Genomic DNA, 17,566 nt, shown 5'->3' with positions numbered 1-17,566 from the left:
GTTCGTTATATCCGAGGTGACATTCTTAGGTTTTTTGTATCTGAGGTTAAGACACTGAAATTTCGTTATATCCGAGGTGGCATACTAAAGTTCTTTAATTTCGAGGTTAACACACGAAAGTTCGTTGTATCCGGGGTGGCATACTCAGGTTCGTTATATCGCAGGTAGTGTACTAAGTTCGCACAGGTAGTATACTAAGCTCGTTTGTAATCTTGTGTACAGGTTGACACCTGCCCGCCATGGCATATGGGCGACCTGCCCATGGCTTCTGACAGAGGGGCTCAAGATTTCCGCTTGCACGGACCCTTCTAATGCCGGTGCATTATTATTACACACTTGGAAAGCGCCTTCTACGCGCTTTCAGCGCATCCGATTCAGAAAAAAAACACGTTCGTATCGGGTCGTCTTTGAGCCTGCTGCAGCCGAGAGAAAACGGTACTGTGCTGCCGATCCCATAGGCGGATCACGTATAAGGGCGAACGTTGTTTCGAGCACGCACTGTTTTCGCTTTGCTCTGCGGCCGCCAAACACTCGCTTCCCTGCGCCGTTTTTTCCGTTGCTTAACCACCGTTGGGTCACTACGCCGAGTATAAGTAACACGATTCCTGGCGACACCACAGGGCAGCGCTAAATCGATACGTCGCTCAGCTCGAGTGAAACGTGTCCTCTGTGTGACAGCTTATCGAATTTGCCTTTAGAGTGTTGCACCGCCGTGCTGAGTGGGCACAGCAGAGGACGAGAAAGATTTCAAGGACCGTTAGCGTAACTTACCACGAGTTTAAGCATCAGCTGCGCATGTAAGGGAAGCGCGTGTAAAAAAGAATTTCGCCCATAGATTGCTCGGAGCTTCAATTCTGAGCGTATCTGACTGTAACGATTTCAACCGAATGGTCACGCGACTCATAAGAAGTCATCCATTTAAAGTGAATTTTTTCAAGATTCAGTTCAGCTATCTGAGTCACGATTGGGTCTCGTGTTTGACTGCTCAAATGGTTGTCAATCAGTCACATGATCGATTCATGCCGATGACGACGACAGTGAAATCTCGGTGGAAGACAGGTGGGGGGAGGGATCTAGTCAGCTGAAATTGTAAAAAAGAACAAAACAAATCCGTGTGGCCAGCTTTCGCGTAAAACCTGCCTCGCACGCATGCACATACGCCGTGAGTTCTGGGGTACGCCTACACCTCTCTCACTCTACCTCTGGTTTTATGCACCTGTATAGAAGCACACAGAAAAAAAGAAACATTTTTGTCCTTCTGAGTGTTGATAACTTTCGAAACGACGCAGCAGCGCCTCCCTCCACTCGCTAACTAACGCATTGGAAACGCGCACGTTCAACCTTTCCTGGCACGGCTACAACTCAAGTCTTAATTATGCTGAAATCATGACTGATGCAGCCTTTCATACATTTTTTTTTCGATTAATCAGACAGAACGGTAAGAAAGAGAAGGGATAACCGAATGTTCGAATGATTAAAGTGCCGTACGCGGTACATAACCGGAGTCGTAAAACCAACCGCCCTCCGATTCTACCCACGTCGGGCTTAGGGGGATTACAGATCGTACGATTACGTGCAGAATTACCTCCGCATGTCGAAGATGGCACTAAAGCCCGCATAAAGAGAAGAAGGCCAAGTACAGCCTCCCTAGTGTTTTATTGCTTCCAAACTTTCCGTTGCTTCGCGGTCGTGCAGCCAAATTGCGTTCCACTTCTTAAAAGAGGAAAGAGAAACCGAAGCAAGACAAGCTACAAATGCGCAAAAAACAAAAAAAAAAAAACAGGCCGAGTGGTTGGCCACGGCTGCTGGGTACAGCGCCCACATCGATCGCGGGACGTCTCAAGCCGCCCCGAAAATCGACCAATTTCTGCGGTTCTCCGATAAATACCGCTGGGAGGTGGAACGAAGACGACGCCTTTTCGACTCAGCGGGGAGTCGTTAATAGATTTATTATTTTCTTTCATAAGGCGCAGCCGCGGGCGCTAAAACGAACGTCGTGCCTTCCCCAGGCTCCGTTAAAGCAGCAAGAAAAAGTAAACCATAAATTACACTTTCAGGCCGATAACTGAAAACTTTCTCCACTGCCGAATTAAACCGGGAAAGAAATGATGAAACGAAAAAGATAAAAAAATAAATGCTAAGCGTAGGCAGGAAAGCTGGCAATCACAAGTTAACTTTTTTGTTCTCATAAGTTTACTTTTTCGCCTGCTCCTTTAGCTCTTTGCAATACGGTGAAAAAAGTTGTTATTAATTCGCCGGTTGGGGAAAATTACTTTGCTTTCAGATTATCAATGTTATATTACCGAGGAAAATGGTGGTAATCACCAAATAACTTCCATGTTCTTCGTTTAGACAGTTTACTTATACGATCGTTTCTAGAACTTCAGAGTACAGGAAAAAAGTTGCGCTGATTGAATTCCTTGGTTCAATTAGATATTTTGCTTCCAAATTATCGATGTAATATTACTGCGGACACTCGCTTGTCACCGGTGGTCTCTTTATTTGCTAATAGGCCGAAGAATATCGACATGCAGCGTTCTTCCGTAACGAGCGCTCGTTAAAAGATGTCGCGCGACGTAGTTACCGCGTTCGCCTTCCGATCATGCGGAGAATTTTTTCTCTTATCGGAAATCGGTCGCCGCTTGTTCTGCTAGTAGCGAGCAAAAGCCGCCGCTTGTGAAAGGTACGTGCAGAGCTTCAAGGTCTGTTTAAGCTGTAGCTTAAGTACTCGTTTGGAGCATTCGATACGGATGTGGTCAATGCTTATTTTGTAAACCTACTGTCATTTTGAGCCTCTTGAACGGTATGACCTAACTTAGAATCCTCTACACTTTATATAAGCCTGTTGTTCTTGTGGTTTTTGTTGCCTCTTGTCGTCAAAAGCAACTTCGTCTTTGTCTTCTCTGCATGGCTCGCCAACCAGCCGAGTATTAAGAGAACTACTCTCTGAACAAGAATACACCTATATGGGAGTTAAAAGGGAGTAAGTTGTCCTGTAGCACACACTCTCTTTTTTAAGGCGGAAGCCTTTAATGCCTCATCGTTGTAAGCAGCAGTTGTCGACAGAAATGTCACGCTTTTCAATTTTTCGAAACGGTCTTGACGTCACAGTGCGCGAATTTCAAACGGGGACAATTGTACTTTGGCTACTAACCATGCAACCAATTAAAGGAATCGTATAGTGATGATCCAAGTAAGTGGTAATGAGTTTAGTGTATTGCTTAATTACCCAATTAGCCTAATTAGCCTTTCTAGTCAGGCCGGATAAATAAACAAAACCGAGTAGGAAATTGGTCAAGTTCGGGAATCGAACCCCGGTCTCCGGAGTGCGAGGCGAGCATGCTAACCACTCCGCCATGCCAGCTTTTTTTTTCTTTATTGCCTGTCTTTGGCTCATGACATTGCACAACAAAAATACACATAACACTATATACATACGACACTGTCGTGGTCAGCCAGCACGAGACTGGCTTCGTCAGCTTAAAATTCCCGCAACATACACAACGGCTCTAGTCTTGAGAGCCACTCGGGAGGCTCCGCAGCTGCTTTTTGGATTGCAAGAAACCAGTCCATGCTTTCCCGAAAATAAATTCGGGCCGGTCGTGCGTCTTTGTCACAATGGTAGCCTGCCGTTCTGGAGCGCCATATACAGTGGAGGCCCAAGAGCATTATGAGATCAAAAGGTGCCCCATCCTCATTATCAGTGCTTAAATAGCGAATTCCGTGCGCGTCAAGTGGTAGCTCTTTCTTTATGGTACTTTTTAACACATCCCAAAAATAAACCCCTTCCCAGCAATGCAAAAAAACATGGTCTATTGTTTCAGGCTGTTTACAAATTAAGCAGTTCGATCCCCACGGTAAAAAGAAATCCTTTCCCTCTAGAAACTTTTTAACTGGTAACGTCCCGGTGTGTAACTTAAAAAAGAAAGTCTTTACTCCTGGTGGCACCTGCATTTTCTTCACCCTTTTTAAACATCTCCTCCCGGGCCTCCACTGTACAAGGCCCTGTACATGGGATCTGGGAAAACAATATCACAAAGATCATTGTACAACTTTTTCCTTTTGCTTTTCCACAAACAAACATTCTCCGCCATGCCAGCTCGATGGTTTGGAATGAACAAAGGCGCGTCTAGTGAATACAGCGTCTTCGTTCACTCCCATCTTCCTCCCTTCCCGTTACGGCGAGGTTCAGGTGTCCACCGAGGTATGAGAGACAGATACATTTCCTTTCCTCAAAAACCAATTTACCGCCGAGCAAGGCGTAGAGCCGAACAGGAGATGGCGTTCTATGGACTCCCTGACAGCGTTGCAAGACACTGTCGCGTTTCACTCTTAGAGGCGAAGCATAACATCTCAACAACGCATCAGTGACACGAGCAGCAAAACTGCGCTTAAGGCTTTCGCCTCACCGCACTTTAGGTCAACAAAGTGCCCCCTGAATTTTTACTTCCTTCTGTTTAGAGTGTAGCAACAGCACGTTAATGGGACCCAGAGTACAACACCATCTAATTGCTGTTCATAGTAAAAATTGATTCGTTGTCTCTTTCCAGCTGCGTTTACGCTTGTACAGTAGCAAAATACGTTTTTATTGGTGAGAAAATTGGATTTTAAAATTTTCTGGCCAGTCGATTTAAGGTCATGCCCTCTTCAAAAAAAAAGGACTGGTTGACACTGTTATGAAGTGAACGGCGTCTAGGGACTGTTGCATACTGAGTGCGAGTTTTTAGTTCTTCGCCGTGCTATCGCTCTCTGATGACTCTGTCGCTCACCTGCTGGAATCCTCCGGTCTGCATAGACTCCCGTCTCGTATCCATGAGAAAGAGCAGGTCTTCACGGCTAAGGCACAGGTCGTGGGAGATCTGGCAGCTGAGGCCCTGCAGAATACAAGAAAAAAAGAAAACATCCGTGAACGAGAAAAAAATTTAGCGTGCTCTAATGGCCTTTCTATAACATGCGCAGTATCTTTGTGGCTTTAGTTTGTCGCAAGAGACATTTAGCTCAAGCACTCCGAGTGATACTCCTTCGGGTACTTCGGATTCTTCCCGTCGCGCCAATGACGCCTTTAAGCGAGCTCCACTGTCATTATGTCAGCAGCCTGCTAAAGCAGGTTGGATGCATATCATTGCCCGAGCTATATTCTAGTGGCATGCACTCTACGCAGATAGATGGCCGCTTTCGCACGCACGCACGCACGCACGCACGCACACACACACACGCACACACACACACACACACACACACACACACACACACACACACACACACACACACACACACACACACACACACACACACACACACACACACACACACACACACACGCACACGCACACGCACACGCGCACGCGCACGCGCACGCACACACACACACACACGCACACACACACACGCACACACGCACGCACGCGCACGCACGCGCACGCACGCGCACGCACGCGCACGCACGCGCACGCGCACGCACGCGCACGCACGCACGCACGCGCACACACGCACGCACGCACGCACATATATATATATATGTGTGTAAGAGTGTTAGGTCTAATCCGCACAGCAAGCTAGCTTATTACTGACAAATATGAATGGAACAATAAATAGTGAACAGCTCGAACAATTGACAGCGATGACGATTCAGTCAAGTTTTTCTATATGTGCCTGTATTTCAAAACGGGGCCCACATCTTCACATGAGCGAAAGTTACTTGCAAGGATGGCGTCCTGACTCCCACTTGAAGACGCCAAGGCGGTAACTTTCAAAAATGGTTTTGACGACGAATTGAAGTATGCCTGTGAAGATTTACTTACAATCGTGTTGTACTTTAAAAGAGGTTACTTTCACTGAATACGAGCTCTCATAGGCTAGAAAAAAAATTGCATACATGTATCGTCGCTGCATTCTCTTTCTCTAGAAAACCGTGATGACGTCAAGTGCCTTTTGTTTGCAGATCTTCCATGAATTTCTCGGTAGCGATTACGGGAGTGCCTAAGGCTCACGACGCCAACATCAACGTCACAAGTTTCAATTCAGTGCACGGAAAACAAAAATATTACGATTTTAGCTCCAAATATCTCAGCTATCTCTGTTGCTCAGCAGAGCGACAAAAAACCGTCAGCCGAGCAAAAGCAAAAGACCGTCAGCAGAGCGACAAAAAATCAAGCCAATAAAGTGTTACTCAAGATCAATAATTCACTGAAGTTGTCCGTAGTTTCCCTTCAAATATGTAGTTTTGGCGGCGTCTGCAGTGACTAACGTTTTCATTTCGATATCGTAGCACAAGACACCGTGTTTCAGTGGACACCCCCTCACCATGATGCCGAGGTTCTCGAAGACCTCGTCAATGGCCTCCGCCATCTGGTCAGCCACGGAGCGGGCGCCAAAGAGCAGGTTCACGGCGTCCGCCAGCACCCGCTGCTTGAGCCCGTTGGTCGGTTCGTCCTCCGCCCTGGGGCTCCGATAGAAGCTGGGCTGGCCGTTGACCTCGGTCACCACAGGTTGGAAAGAGGTGTTCAGCGTCAGGTCGACGCCCAGCAGTTGGAAACACTTGGGAAGCCTGCGCGTGGAGACGGTTGCAGTTAAGACGCTTTTCTCCTGGGCGGGAAGATTTTGCAGGGGAATTTCTTGGCCATTTTCACGCTGAGGATACTCAGAAAATTTCACTTCAGAGCTTGCAAATTATATTCCGACATGCATAAGCGTGGCCCCGCCGTGGTGGCTCAGAGGTTACGGCGCTCGGCTGCTCACCCGAAAGACGCGGGTTCGATCCTGGCCGCGGCGGCTGAATTTCGATGAAGGCGACATTCTAGAGGCCCGTGTGCTGTGCGATGTCAGTGCACATTAAAAAAACCCAGGTGGTCGAAATTTCTGCAGCCCTTCACTACTGCGTCTCTCATAGCCTTAGTCGCTTTGGGACGTTAAACCCCATAAACTAAACCAAACCAAACCAATAAACCAAGCATAAGCGTGCTTCTTTGGTTTGCTGCAGTACTAATCAGGAAACGATGTTAGAATATCTCCTGCGAAACATTTTTCTAGGTCTCCTTAGACCGCACAAATGATATTGTGAAGCTATGAACACACCACTCACTCACTCACTCACTCACTCACTCACTCACTCACTCACTCACTCACTCACTCACTCACTCACTCACTCACTCACTCACTCACTCACTCACTCACTCACTCACTCACTCACTCACTCACTCACTCACTCACTCACTCACTCACTCAGACTCACTCACTCACTCAGACTCACTCACTCACTCAGACTCACTCACTCACTCACTCACTCACTCACTCAGACTCACTCACTCACTCACTAACTCACTCACTCACTCACTCAGACTCACTCACTCACTCAGACTCACTCACTCACTCACTCACTCACTCACTCACTCACTCACTCACTCACTCACTCACTCACTCACTCACTCACTCACTCACTCACTCACTCACTCCCTTACTCACTCACTCCCTTACTCACTCACTCCCTTACTCACTCATTTCCAAACGTTAGCTGTCCAGAAGAAGCTTACTTTGACTTGCAAAAGCAAGTGAAACAAATAACAGATATCCATTAGCGTTAACCAGCACTGCTAATTAAAAGATTGCGTCCTGAGGGCTAGATTTTTTGCTGCATGTTCTGATTAGGCAGATTTAAAGGAAAAGCAGTGACTTATTTCAAACGAACCCACTCAAAAGTGCACAGAAATGGCCCTGAGCTAACATAGTATACGTGAACTTAAGTTGCCACTAATTCACCAGAATCTAAGACTGAACTTGAGGGAACATTATTATTTTAAGCGCCGAGAAATGGCAAGATCGTAATAAAATTTATTGAGAATCGAAACCCTGAGTTGTTCTCACTTAGTGCCAATATAATTAAGCCTCCTAAAACGCCTTTGGACGGCGAGAAACACCAATCCTGTCAAGTTGAGGGAAAGAAAAATAAAGGGACGTAAGGCTGTCACGTAGGGAGGTGCGTCCGAAAGGAAACGAATTTCCCTAGTGCCAATTTGCTCGGCGCGCCTTATAACGAGCCACTCACCAACCCAGAAAACGTGACTCTGACTAAGGCTCTGCCCGGCACCGACACGTGGCGACACACAATGAAGCTTCTATAAGAAAAACTAACGTCCAAAGAAAGAAAGAAATAATGATAAAGAAACGGAAATGCAATGCGCCACTTTTGACACGCTCCTAACGTTCACCATCGGGAAGTGAAAATGAAGGAAAGCAGAGCAAACAGACTGGGTTGGACGCGGGAAGGATAGACAGAAAAAAAAGGAAGTGAATTGGAGGCGCCAATTAACGGCGTCCAACTTTTCGAGCCAGAGGCTTCAGTAAGTGGCCCTTTTAACGCCGTTGTGAATCGTGGCAAAGCCTGTAAGTCATGCACGAAGACGAAAAACGAAGAGGGAAATAAAGAAAGACGGGAAAGAGACGGGGGAAAAAAAAGCCAACGATGGTGAAAGTCTCCGACGACTGTGTTAAACTTAACGGAGAAGGCCTGGCAGACCGTTAGACTGCACAGATTGCTCCGCTGCCCTTGTCTGCATCTTGTAGCATACATCCGACAGGAGACGTGAATGTTTGCCGAGTGCCCTTGGTGATCGAAAGGTCCCCAACCGACGGCAAAAAAAAAAAAAATAATAAATGAGCTAAAATTTTGTTTATGCCCTCAGACACGACAGAACCTATCGGGCTGAGCGATGCCTGTTTCATATCGTTGCACCATTGTGGGAAAAATTACGTAGTCGTAATTATGTGCGTGCATCGCATTTTTGGTTCGCCTTATTTTTGGCATTTCTCGTAAACCCTCAAAGCGCCAAAGTGAGGTATTGCGAGGCTGTTAAGATATTGAAAATGGGTGGTAGTCACTCTGGCAAGCTAGCCCATACAAGCGAGGATTAAGGAAATAAAAATGAAATGAATGAAATAAACTCACTACGTCTTTACACTGCACATATGGAAGTGAGTATAAAACAAGCACCAATTTCTTCTTTTCCCAGACAAGACAACTACAATATTCATAGCTGAGGATTGAAGTTAGACCAATTGTCTTCTCCATAAGAACCAAAACGTCTGGTGCTTTATGCACAATGATTAAAGAAAGGCCGCTACCTGGACACTGTCAACAAAAGGCGGAAAAAAGCCCGGGACTAAGTGCCGTACAGGTTCATTAACAACAGGAATAGCAACCTCAAGTTATGCTGGTTGATAGTTCACACGGCTCACTTCGAAGACGAGTTTCGGATAACACGGAGAAACTTCCGTTAAAGTTGGTTCTAAGGAGTATGGAATTCGCGACAGCTCTATTCGTTTGTAGAAGGACGCCAGACTGGGCGAGTTGGTGCTCCGTGAGAAGAAATTTTCAACAGCGCTAGAAAATGTGAGAATGTTGTGGCTGTTTGTAATCTGAACATCAATGTATGAAGTGCACACGTGCACCCATGTTTGTATGTTAAATTGACTACTTATGTTCTAATAAGTCCATGGTAGAGAGAGGGTGGGGTTGATGGTCCTTTGCGATCACAAAAATGAACAAGGGAGGGGAAAACCTCAGGTTGCTTGAGCCAACGTTTCGACTTGTCGAAACGTTGGCTCAAGCAACCTGAGGTTTTCCCCTCCCTTGTTCATTTATATGTTCTAATAAGCCAGCTGTAAGTTCAATGCCGCGTTTGTCTCTTCCTATGTCTGGTGATGTTGTCTAGCGGGGTGGAGAGTATTTCTTGTCTATTCTTTCCATACGGTAACAGTTAGGGTGCTATAGCCGTTGTAGGTGCGGTTTCGCTGATATTTTTAGTGTGTGCCGTTTAAGATATACTTTTTTATCATTGCGCGTTACTACGGTACACTTCAGCAGCCGACTCCATACATCTTTTTTAAAATCTCTTAGCCGAATGAGAGCATGCAATTGTCAAACACTCCTTTCATCAGGCATCGTATTAAAAAGAGTGGTGGCCAAGAGTGTTACCTGGACTTCCTGAGCCCCAGCGCAACGGGCGATGACTGGAGCACGGCCTCGGCCACGAGCAGTGTCCTCACCAGCACGTCGGAGAGGCTCTCCAGTGCTGTCTGCAGCGACTGGCGGCCGTAGTTGCGCTCCACGAAGCGCCAGAAGCGCGACAATGGCTGCACCCGCATGCTGGCCTGCGCAAAACACGAAGGGAAAGAACAATGCGGCGAATTACTTGGCTGTAAGAACAACTAGGGCGAAGAGACTAGAAGTGAATGAAGCAACATTATGGCTCTCGTTCGGCAAAGAGGGATTACGTCACTACCTATACAGTTAAGTGTCTTACCTAGCAAACAAAATTGGAGGGCACACATAAACCCCGCCTTAAGAGAAGCACGTGGTAGATTAAGAGAACTTCTTCCGGGACTAGTTGGTAATTCATTGTAAAAATAAAGGCGCCAAAAAACCACACACACACACACAAAAGGCGCCCTGTCCCGTTCTCTTGTCTTGTGTGTGTGTATGGTTTTTTGGCGCCTTTATTTTTACAATTTACACGTGGTAGAGTTAATGGGTTAATGCCCATGTGTGCAGTATTGGTCATCCTCTACTTAACATTCATAGATATTTGGGAGTCCTCATACCCCTTCTGGCGCACTGGTGCAGCGGTTAAGCGATGCCCCACTGCCCTGCGATTGCAGGTGCTGCCACCGGTGGGGCTTGTGAGACCCGGGTTGCCCTTCCCGAGCAAACTCTCGTGGTCGATTATTAATTTAACTGCCGCCTGCCACTGTGTTCACTTTGCTCCCTATCCGGTGGGCAGGTTGTTTAATGGTTTATGGGGTTTAACGTCCTAACGCGACTCGGGCTGTGAAGGACGCCGTAGTGAAGGGCTCCGGAAATTTCGACCACCTGGGGTTCCTTAACGTGCACTGACATCGCACAGTACACGGGCCTCTAAAATTTCTCTATTGAAATGCGGCCGCCGCGGCCGGGATCGAACCCACGTCTTTCGAGTCAGCAGCCGAGCACCATAACCAGTGAGTCACCGCGGCAGACGCTGGGCAGGTTGTGACGACGCATCAAGGTGACGTGACCTTGACCGAGCATTTTTGACTCAACGACGCTGGATTTTCTGCAGAAGGGGAGAACACTATCACGTTAATATGTACAGGGTCTGCTATACAAATGTAACCTCATTAGTACCTGGTTAAAACTGGGACGGCTGTCGGTGTGTCTGTCCGGTCTCTCTTAGGAATTCCTGATCTTCACAGTATCCAAGACAGGAGCATACATTTTACTGCGAAGCTTCTCATTGTTATTCTACTGTCTACTGCCAGCCACAACTTCGCCATTAAAGCCAGTTAGCTCAGTCTTCACACGAGTAAGTGGCTCTCCTCTATTCTCGGTTTAAAGCGGATGGAAGTAAGTTATGTACACTTCGCCAGAAAAGGCAACTACTAGCCCCAACAAAAAGAAACGTGGTTTCCAGATGAGGGAGAATCCAAGAAGTAAAAATAACGAACAATAATGCACTCGAGATGCAAGCACCGGTACTTTTCAGAGCCTTTCTATCGGCCACAGTGAGTTCTGGTGGGGGAAGTTCCGCTGCTGTTGCTTTGCTGTTTCTCACCGTTGCTGCTTTTTTGCATAATCCAGACGGGAGAAGCATGAATAAGTTCATCGTCAACGCCGCAGGGGTTCGAGGGACGACGGATCCACGGATACGTATATGTTCCCACATTTTCTGAGCAGCAGAGCCATTGCTTCCGCTCGTGCGCAACGGGGGGTTCGCTAGGAGAGCGGCGGTATGTCGGGGCACCTCTTTCCCTCTCTTTATCTCTCTCACCCATACTCTCTCCGCGGTGGTGGTATTTTCCCCGGCGCGCCTGTCTTAGGGAGCCCGAGGTGTGAGCGGGAGTCGCTTCGGCGCGGAAAATGTACGGCTCGCGCCATCCTCATGAAAGTCAAGTGCGGGGTGGTGTCCTTACGGGGAGGAAAAGACAGGAAGAAGGGCTGCCCGCTGAGCGAGAATGAAGCGACGGGACACGGAAAAGGGAGTTGAGGAGAATAGGGGAGGATGAGGAGAGACGTGGTCGAGGTGTTACGCCGTGAACTGGGCACGATTGCACCCCAAGGCTGGAGAAGTTGCCCCCAAGGCGACGGAAATGAGAGAGCGACTCACGCGGTCCTTTCTCCGCGGCAACACTTTAGGCGCCCGGTGAGGGACCGAGGGAAGCTGGCGCGGAGCTGACGGGACGAGATGCGATTGGCCATTCGAAGTGGAAGTCAGCGGACTCGAACATTTTGTGGGGCCAGTTGAACGCCGTTTTAAAGCTCCTACTTCATTTTTTCTTTTCACAGACTTTCTTCTATTCTCATCCTTGGCAGCGGGTGCGTGTTTTCATCATGACACCGGCGCTTTCCGGTAAATGGCAGCCAGAGTAAGCAATTCAGAGAAGTAGTCAGCCGCGGGTCATGGATAAGCTGTAGGCCGCTCGACGTAGAAGCGGTACTTGACGTGAGTATGTGCCGTGAAATGGTAGATTACACACTGCGCTCTTCCATGTGAAGCTGTTCATTGTTCCTAGGGTCTTTACTACTTTTTTCTCTTCATGCATCTTAAACCTGCTGTGTCGCAACTCCTTCATTTCTTGGGATTTCGTTAGAATCGCGTGCCTTCTCTACCTCTTAGGACGAAAAGTATGCATGAAATTTTCTGCTTTGTAAAAGGCGGCGGCAAAATCGGCGATGACATCCAGTATGCACTACACCTACTTTCTCCGCATAACAAATGAGAATATTACGCAGGCCGTCTGAAGAATGGGGGCTCACAAGACCCCCCCCCCTCTATGTAATAACAGGCTCGATGTCTGCCTGACGTACCTTGAATAGGTTCTGTCATTAAACGAGGAAGAAGGAGAGTGAAATTGCCGTCGTCACTCAGCCCTTAAGAGAGGCTGAGGTGCGCGTATGTGTGTTTTATCTTCCGCGAGCGTAAGCATTCTGAAATCCAACTTAAAACCCGGCGTTCCTATCCGGACATCACCTCTACAACGTTGATTCCCCTCCGTTTGCTCTTTGAGAACCCGCTCCTAAGTCTGCCGCGGGAAGGTGAGGAGGCGTGCTCAGGGTGGACAACCGCAGGGGGGCTTTCGCGCTTCTCGCCAGTCTCGACTTCCGGCCGTCACCTTCGGCGGCCGAGAAAAGTCGTTTGCGAGCTATTAACACCCTCGAAAGAAATATCGATCGCGGGACTGAATCTTGCATGAGTGGAGCAGCCGGGCACAGCAAAGCCCGAGCCCGGCGCACCGTGGGTCATCCCAGAATGGATGAATGCGGCAGCGGCTGCGGAGAGCCCGCAACCCGAGTCGCTGCGGAAGCACCGGCTTCTCACCAGGATGGAGCCCCTGATTTACAATGCACTTGCCAAGTCTCGAATCAAGGAAAGCGAGTTGGATGCCATGAAAAGCCAGAAAATAAGGGGACAAAAAGAAAAGAATAAAACATCAACTCTTCTTTGATTACTTCTTTTTTCTCTCTTCAAAAAAGAACCGTAGCGGGTGCATGAAAGTAGGCTGCTAAGAAATGGAGTTACTCCGGCGACAGAGGTGGGATGGGCATCGCTGTCCGCTGTGAATCTCTTCGTGGAGCTGCGCGATGGGAAATGCTGGGACTTTGCATACGAATGCAAAACAAGGCACCACCCGATTCTTACACGAGTGTAGATGCGACGTTCCCAGTTCTCTCGCTGAAAGGCTGAAGCAGGCACACGGCCTGTCATTTGGTATTCCGATGACGCTGTTATGTAAGACTGGTTAGGTTGTTATTTGATGGAAGATATAACTTCTTCAGCAGGAAAGAAAGAGTTAAAATGAAAACGGTGCAACCTCCGTAATTCCAGGTACAGTTCCATCTTAATGGAGCAGTTTCAATGGCCAAGTGTTACGTGATGCTGGCTGGAGTGACTGCGGCGGAGTACTTAGCGCCACATAAGAACTTATGCTTAAATGGCTGTGGCGTCGTACCTTCATTACGCAAACTCTGAGATGCTATGGAAGCCATTTCAAAGTGTCGTGGCCATTGGGGAGAAATTATGAACTTTCGCAGACTTTCCTGGCGAAAGTTTTCTAGTGCTTTCTGAATCGTGAGGCCCGCTTGCTAGTCTGCGATTGATCAGAGAGTTTAATAAATCTAAACGGGCAGGCAACGCAGGAAGAAGCGGACAAACACACACAATGAAGACGCGGACGGAAGGCCACAAAGGATTGTACCGTGTCGCACGGTTTTGCGGCGTTTGCTATTTGTCGTCAGTGCGTGAGCAAGAGGAAGCAGATAACACCTAAGCAAAAGTCGTTTGCTACGACACGTATGCCTATGGTTAAGATCAATCCCGCTTTACAAAGAGCATAATTGAACTAAATCCCGACGAGAAAGAGGCCTGGAAGAGGTTTAATTTAACGGTTGTTTTTATTTCACGCTTCGGATTAGTCGCCTTACTGTCAATACAATGCGTCTAATGGTCGAGCAGACTGTACGTAATGTTAACCCTTTGCTTTCAGTCTCCCCCTTGCTCTTTCTCAACAGCGACTGCAATCTCAACGAAATGTTTCGTGTTCCACTAAGGTACGCTTGGAATGCCGACAAAGGAAATTGCGTGCAGAAGTTCCATGCTAAAAAAGACTGCTTGACAACACCTGCGAGGCAACTGTCGCACATATGCATCTCTGCTCTTTCAATACCGCTTTATCGATCTTGTCGACTTATTAGCAAGCGTAGCAGGCTACGCACACGGGTAATGCTGAAAAACATCCCAGATCTCATTAAAGGGGCACTGAAGAAATGCAAAGAATTTCTTTTTTTTCTCAGTAAAAATGTTTTTGCGCAGCAAAAGATGCATTTACTGCCCCGAAAATTACATTTAAATCTTCTCCCGCGGGCGAAGCGATTTAAACTCGTGAAGTCTTCACCGAAAGTGGCTCTGCATCACAGATTTGAAGGTCATTGCAGTGTAGCGTAACCTCTGGATCCGCGTGCTACAAACAATGCAGCTTATTGATGAAATCGGCCGGAGATGGTGACACCTTCCTTTTATATTTCTTTGACCTTTTTCTTATAATTGCTCCGTTTTCAGTGAAAGCACTGTGTTTGTCTTTAGAAGGCGATAATATATCCACAGAAGCAAACAATAATTTTTCCGGAGTATCCGTTTAAAACTAAGGAAAACGTATCAGAATAATGAGCCATAAAAGAAATGCACAAGCCTTCCAATTATTTTATTTCTCACCACGGGAAAAAATTGCGAGGATTGCACGTCGGGTTGTATGTATACATACAGCCACACAGGATATGTAAGCCGTTTTTCAACGCATTATCATAGGCGGCGCGTAGTGAAAACCCGACTACAGCCGGCCGTGATCTGGGACACACGGAAACACGAGATATATTTACGTACCTGGCCATCTAAATAAATTAACGCCAACGGCAAATATATCCCAACCAATCAGTTTCCTATGGCGTAAGTGCCCCCAACCACACAACCGGATCTCACGACGACGGAAGGCAAACCTTCCCAGTACATAGACGTCATAGATGTTTCTGCTATGACCGTCACACAGTTGCTACAACAAAGCAGTAAGCACCTCAAAGCTTACGCTTACGTGGCAGGCTGTTGCTGCAATAAGCACTCATCTGAATTACTTAGATCAAAAGGAAGAAGTGGGCTTGGGCAGGGCATGTAATGCGAAGGCAAGATAACCGCTGGTCCTTAAGGGTAACGGAGTGGATTCCAAGAGAAGGCAAACGTAGCAGGGGGCGGCAGAAAATTAGGTGGGCGGATGAGATTAAGAAATTTGCGGGAATATGGTGGCAGCGGCTGGCGAAGGACAGGGTTAATTGGAGAGACATGGGAGAGGCCTTTGCCCTGCAGTGGGCGTAGTCAGGTTGATGATGATGGTGAATTACTTAGACCCTCCAAAATTACATAAGCATATGCAGTTTGCGTGCCTCTGCTGAAGAAAATCGTCTTATCCCAGCTTGTGGCCATCCTAGGTGACGCGTTTCATCCGTGTTGCTACCATAAAACCAGCCGAGGAAACAACCGCGCCAACCTCCTAGCTTCAGCCATTCACAGAATCCCGATTCTCTTCAAAGATTCAATGCCAGGCGGCTGCATCTTCGGCTGTCACGGGTATTGGATAGGTCTTTTCCATCTTCATCCGAGAATAACAGTATCGTTCGTAGTGAAGCCTTTCCTTGCATCCAGCTTCCCTGCCGTGTCTGCGGTGTTTCTTAGTTTCGCTTTTGCAACACTGTTCACCTGCACCTAGTATCAGGAATGGCCGCTTGTTTGCGAGCGCCTGGAAAGTCTTACTGGGGAAGCAAAACCGGGCATGCTTTCACCTTCCAGACCCTCGATGCGGGGGAAAGACAAAAGAAGAGGGAAAAGTTTGGTTACCAGTCCTTCCCGTTCGGGGAATAGGAAAAGCAGCTCGAGAATCGAAGAAATAACAAAGACCTGGAAATGTGGCGCAAGAACTGTGGGAAACAGCATGCTGCACAGTAAGCCTAGGGAAACGAAAAGAAGGAAAAAAAGAGAGCGAAAAGGCTGCCACGCTTTCACCGTTGCCGGCGGAGAAAATAGGATTGCATCCTGTCAGATTTTGAGGTGCCAAGCAAACATAAGAAGAGGGCAGCCCAGTTTCGGGAACCGAGGGGGAGGCGCGGGAGGGGTGGTACGAGCTAGGGAAGTAGGTAGTGTGGGAGGTATAGGGAGGAAGGAGGCTAATTCGGAAAGGCGCGTGTTCCGCGACCAGCGCGTTGCGCACGCTGCGGCAAGAAGCTAAACAAAACCGAATTAGAGCGTGCGGGAACAACGGCAGCAACAACGCAACGCCGCCGCTTTAGGGAAGAAGCAAGAGACAACGGGAAGACTTCCCCAAACGAAAGCTACGCGCGAAGCACAAACGACACTCGTGGGAGGAAGTCTGAAACGAACATAGCAGAGAGAAGTGTATATAGGGAGAACAACGACAAGAAAAAAACCAAAAGGAAAAGACACGTAGAAACGATTGCTCTAGCTTATTTGCGCTGTCAAGTCGGGAAATCGTGTTGAGGCGAATGCGGGCACTTTCCGGCGTTTCTGCTGCAACTAGGGCGGATGCGCCACACAGGACTAGCGCCAGCAGCGCTGGCTTCGGTGCTGAGGAGGCACTGCGCCCGCTTCCGCTGCCTTCTTCCCGCCCATTTCTCGACCCTTTTCTTCCCCCTGTCTCTCCCCATTTCCTCCCTGCGACGTTTGTCACGCAACTCCCTTTCGCTGCGTCACGCGTCTCCACGCTCCTCCCCAACTCTCCCGGCTTTCTTCCCTGTCCAGCCTTGTGAACCCCTTCGAAGCTTTCCCTTCCTTTTCCTCTTTTTCCAGAACGTGTGAGAATTTTCTTTTCTCGACGCCCGCCGCCTCCAGTTTTCCCCCATAGCGTCCCATGTTTTCATCGCTTCTCCCTACCACGTCCATGTATTGCGCTGAGCGACGCTTCAGTTTTAAGCGCGCAGCATTTTAGGGATATCTAAGGAAAAAAGTTAGAACAGTGCTACAATGCGAAAAAAAAAAAC

General features: G+C 47.9%; 1 protein-coding gene across 1 annotated transcript in view; it reads right to left on the bottom strand.

Moving 5' to 3' along the window:
- LOC149359809 (cadherin-like and PC-esterase domain-containing protein 1) overlaps positions 1 to 17,566 on the bottom strand; it is a 212,888-nt gene that overhangs the window by 40,520 nt on the left and 154,802 nt on the right. Inside the window, exons 10-12 of the mRNA XM_089571913.1 lie at positions 9,971 to 10,146; positions 6,304 to 6,547; positions 4,770 to 4,874 (exon numbers count right to left, since the gene is read on the bottom strand). Coding sequence (XP_089428039.1) covers positions 4,770 to 4,874; positions 6,304 to 6,547; positions 9,971 to 10,146 — 525 coding nt within the window. The remainder of the gene's footprint in view (positions 1 to 4,769; positions 4,875 to 6,303; positions 6,548 to 9,970; positions 10,147 to 17,566) is intronic.

Source organism: Amblyomma mixtum, chromosome 2 (genome assembly GCF_055824585.1).
Source record: "Amblyomma mixtum isolate Tamu chromosome 2, ASM5582458v1, whole genome shotgun sequence".
NCBI lineage: Eukaryota > Metazoa > Arthropoda > Arachnida > Ixodida > Ixodidae > Amblyomma > Amblyomma mixtum.
This window is presented reverse-complemented; position numbering and strand designations above follow the sequence as displayed.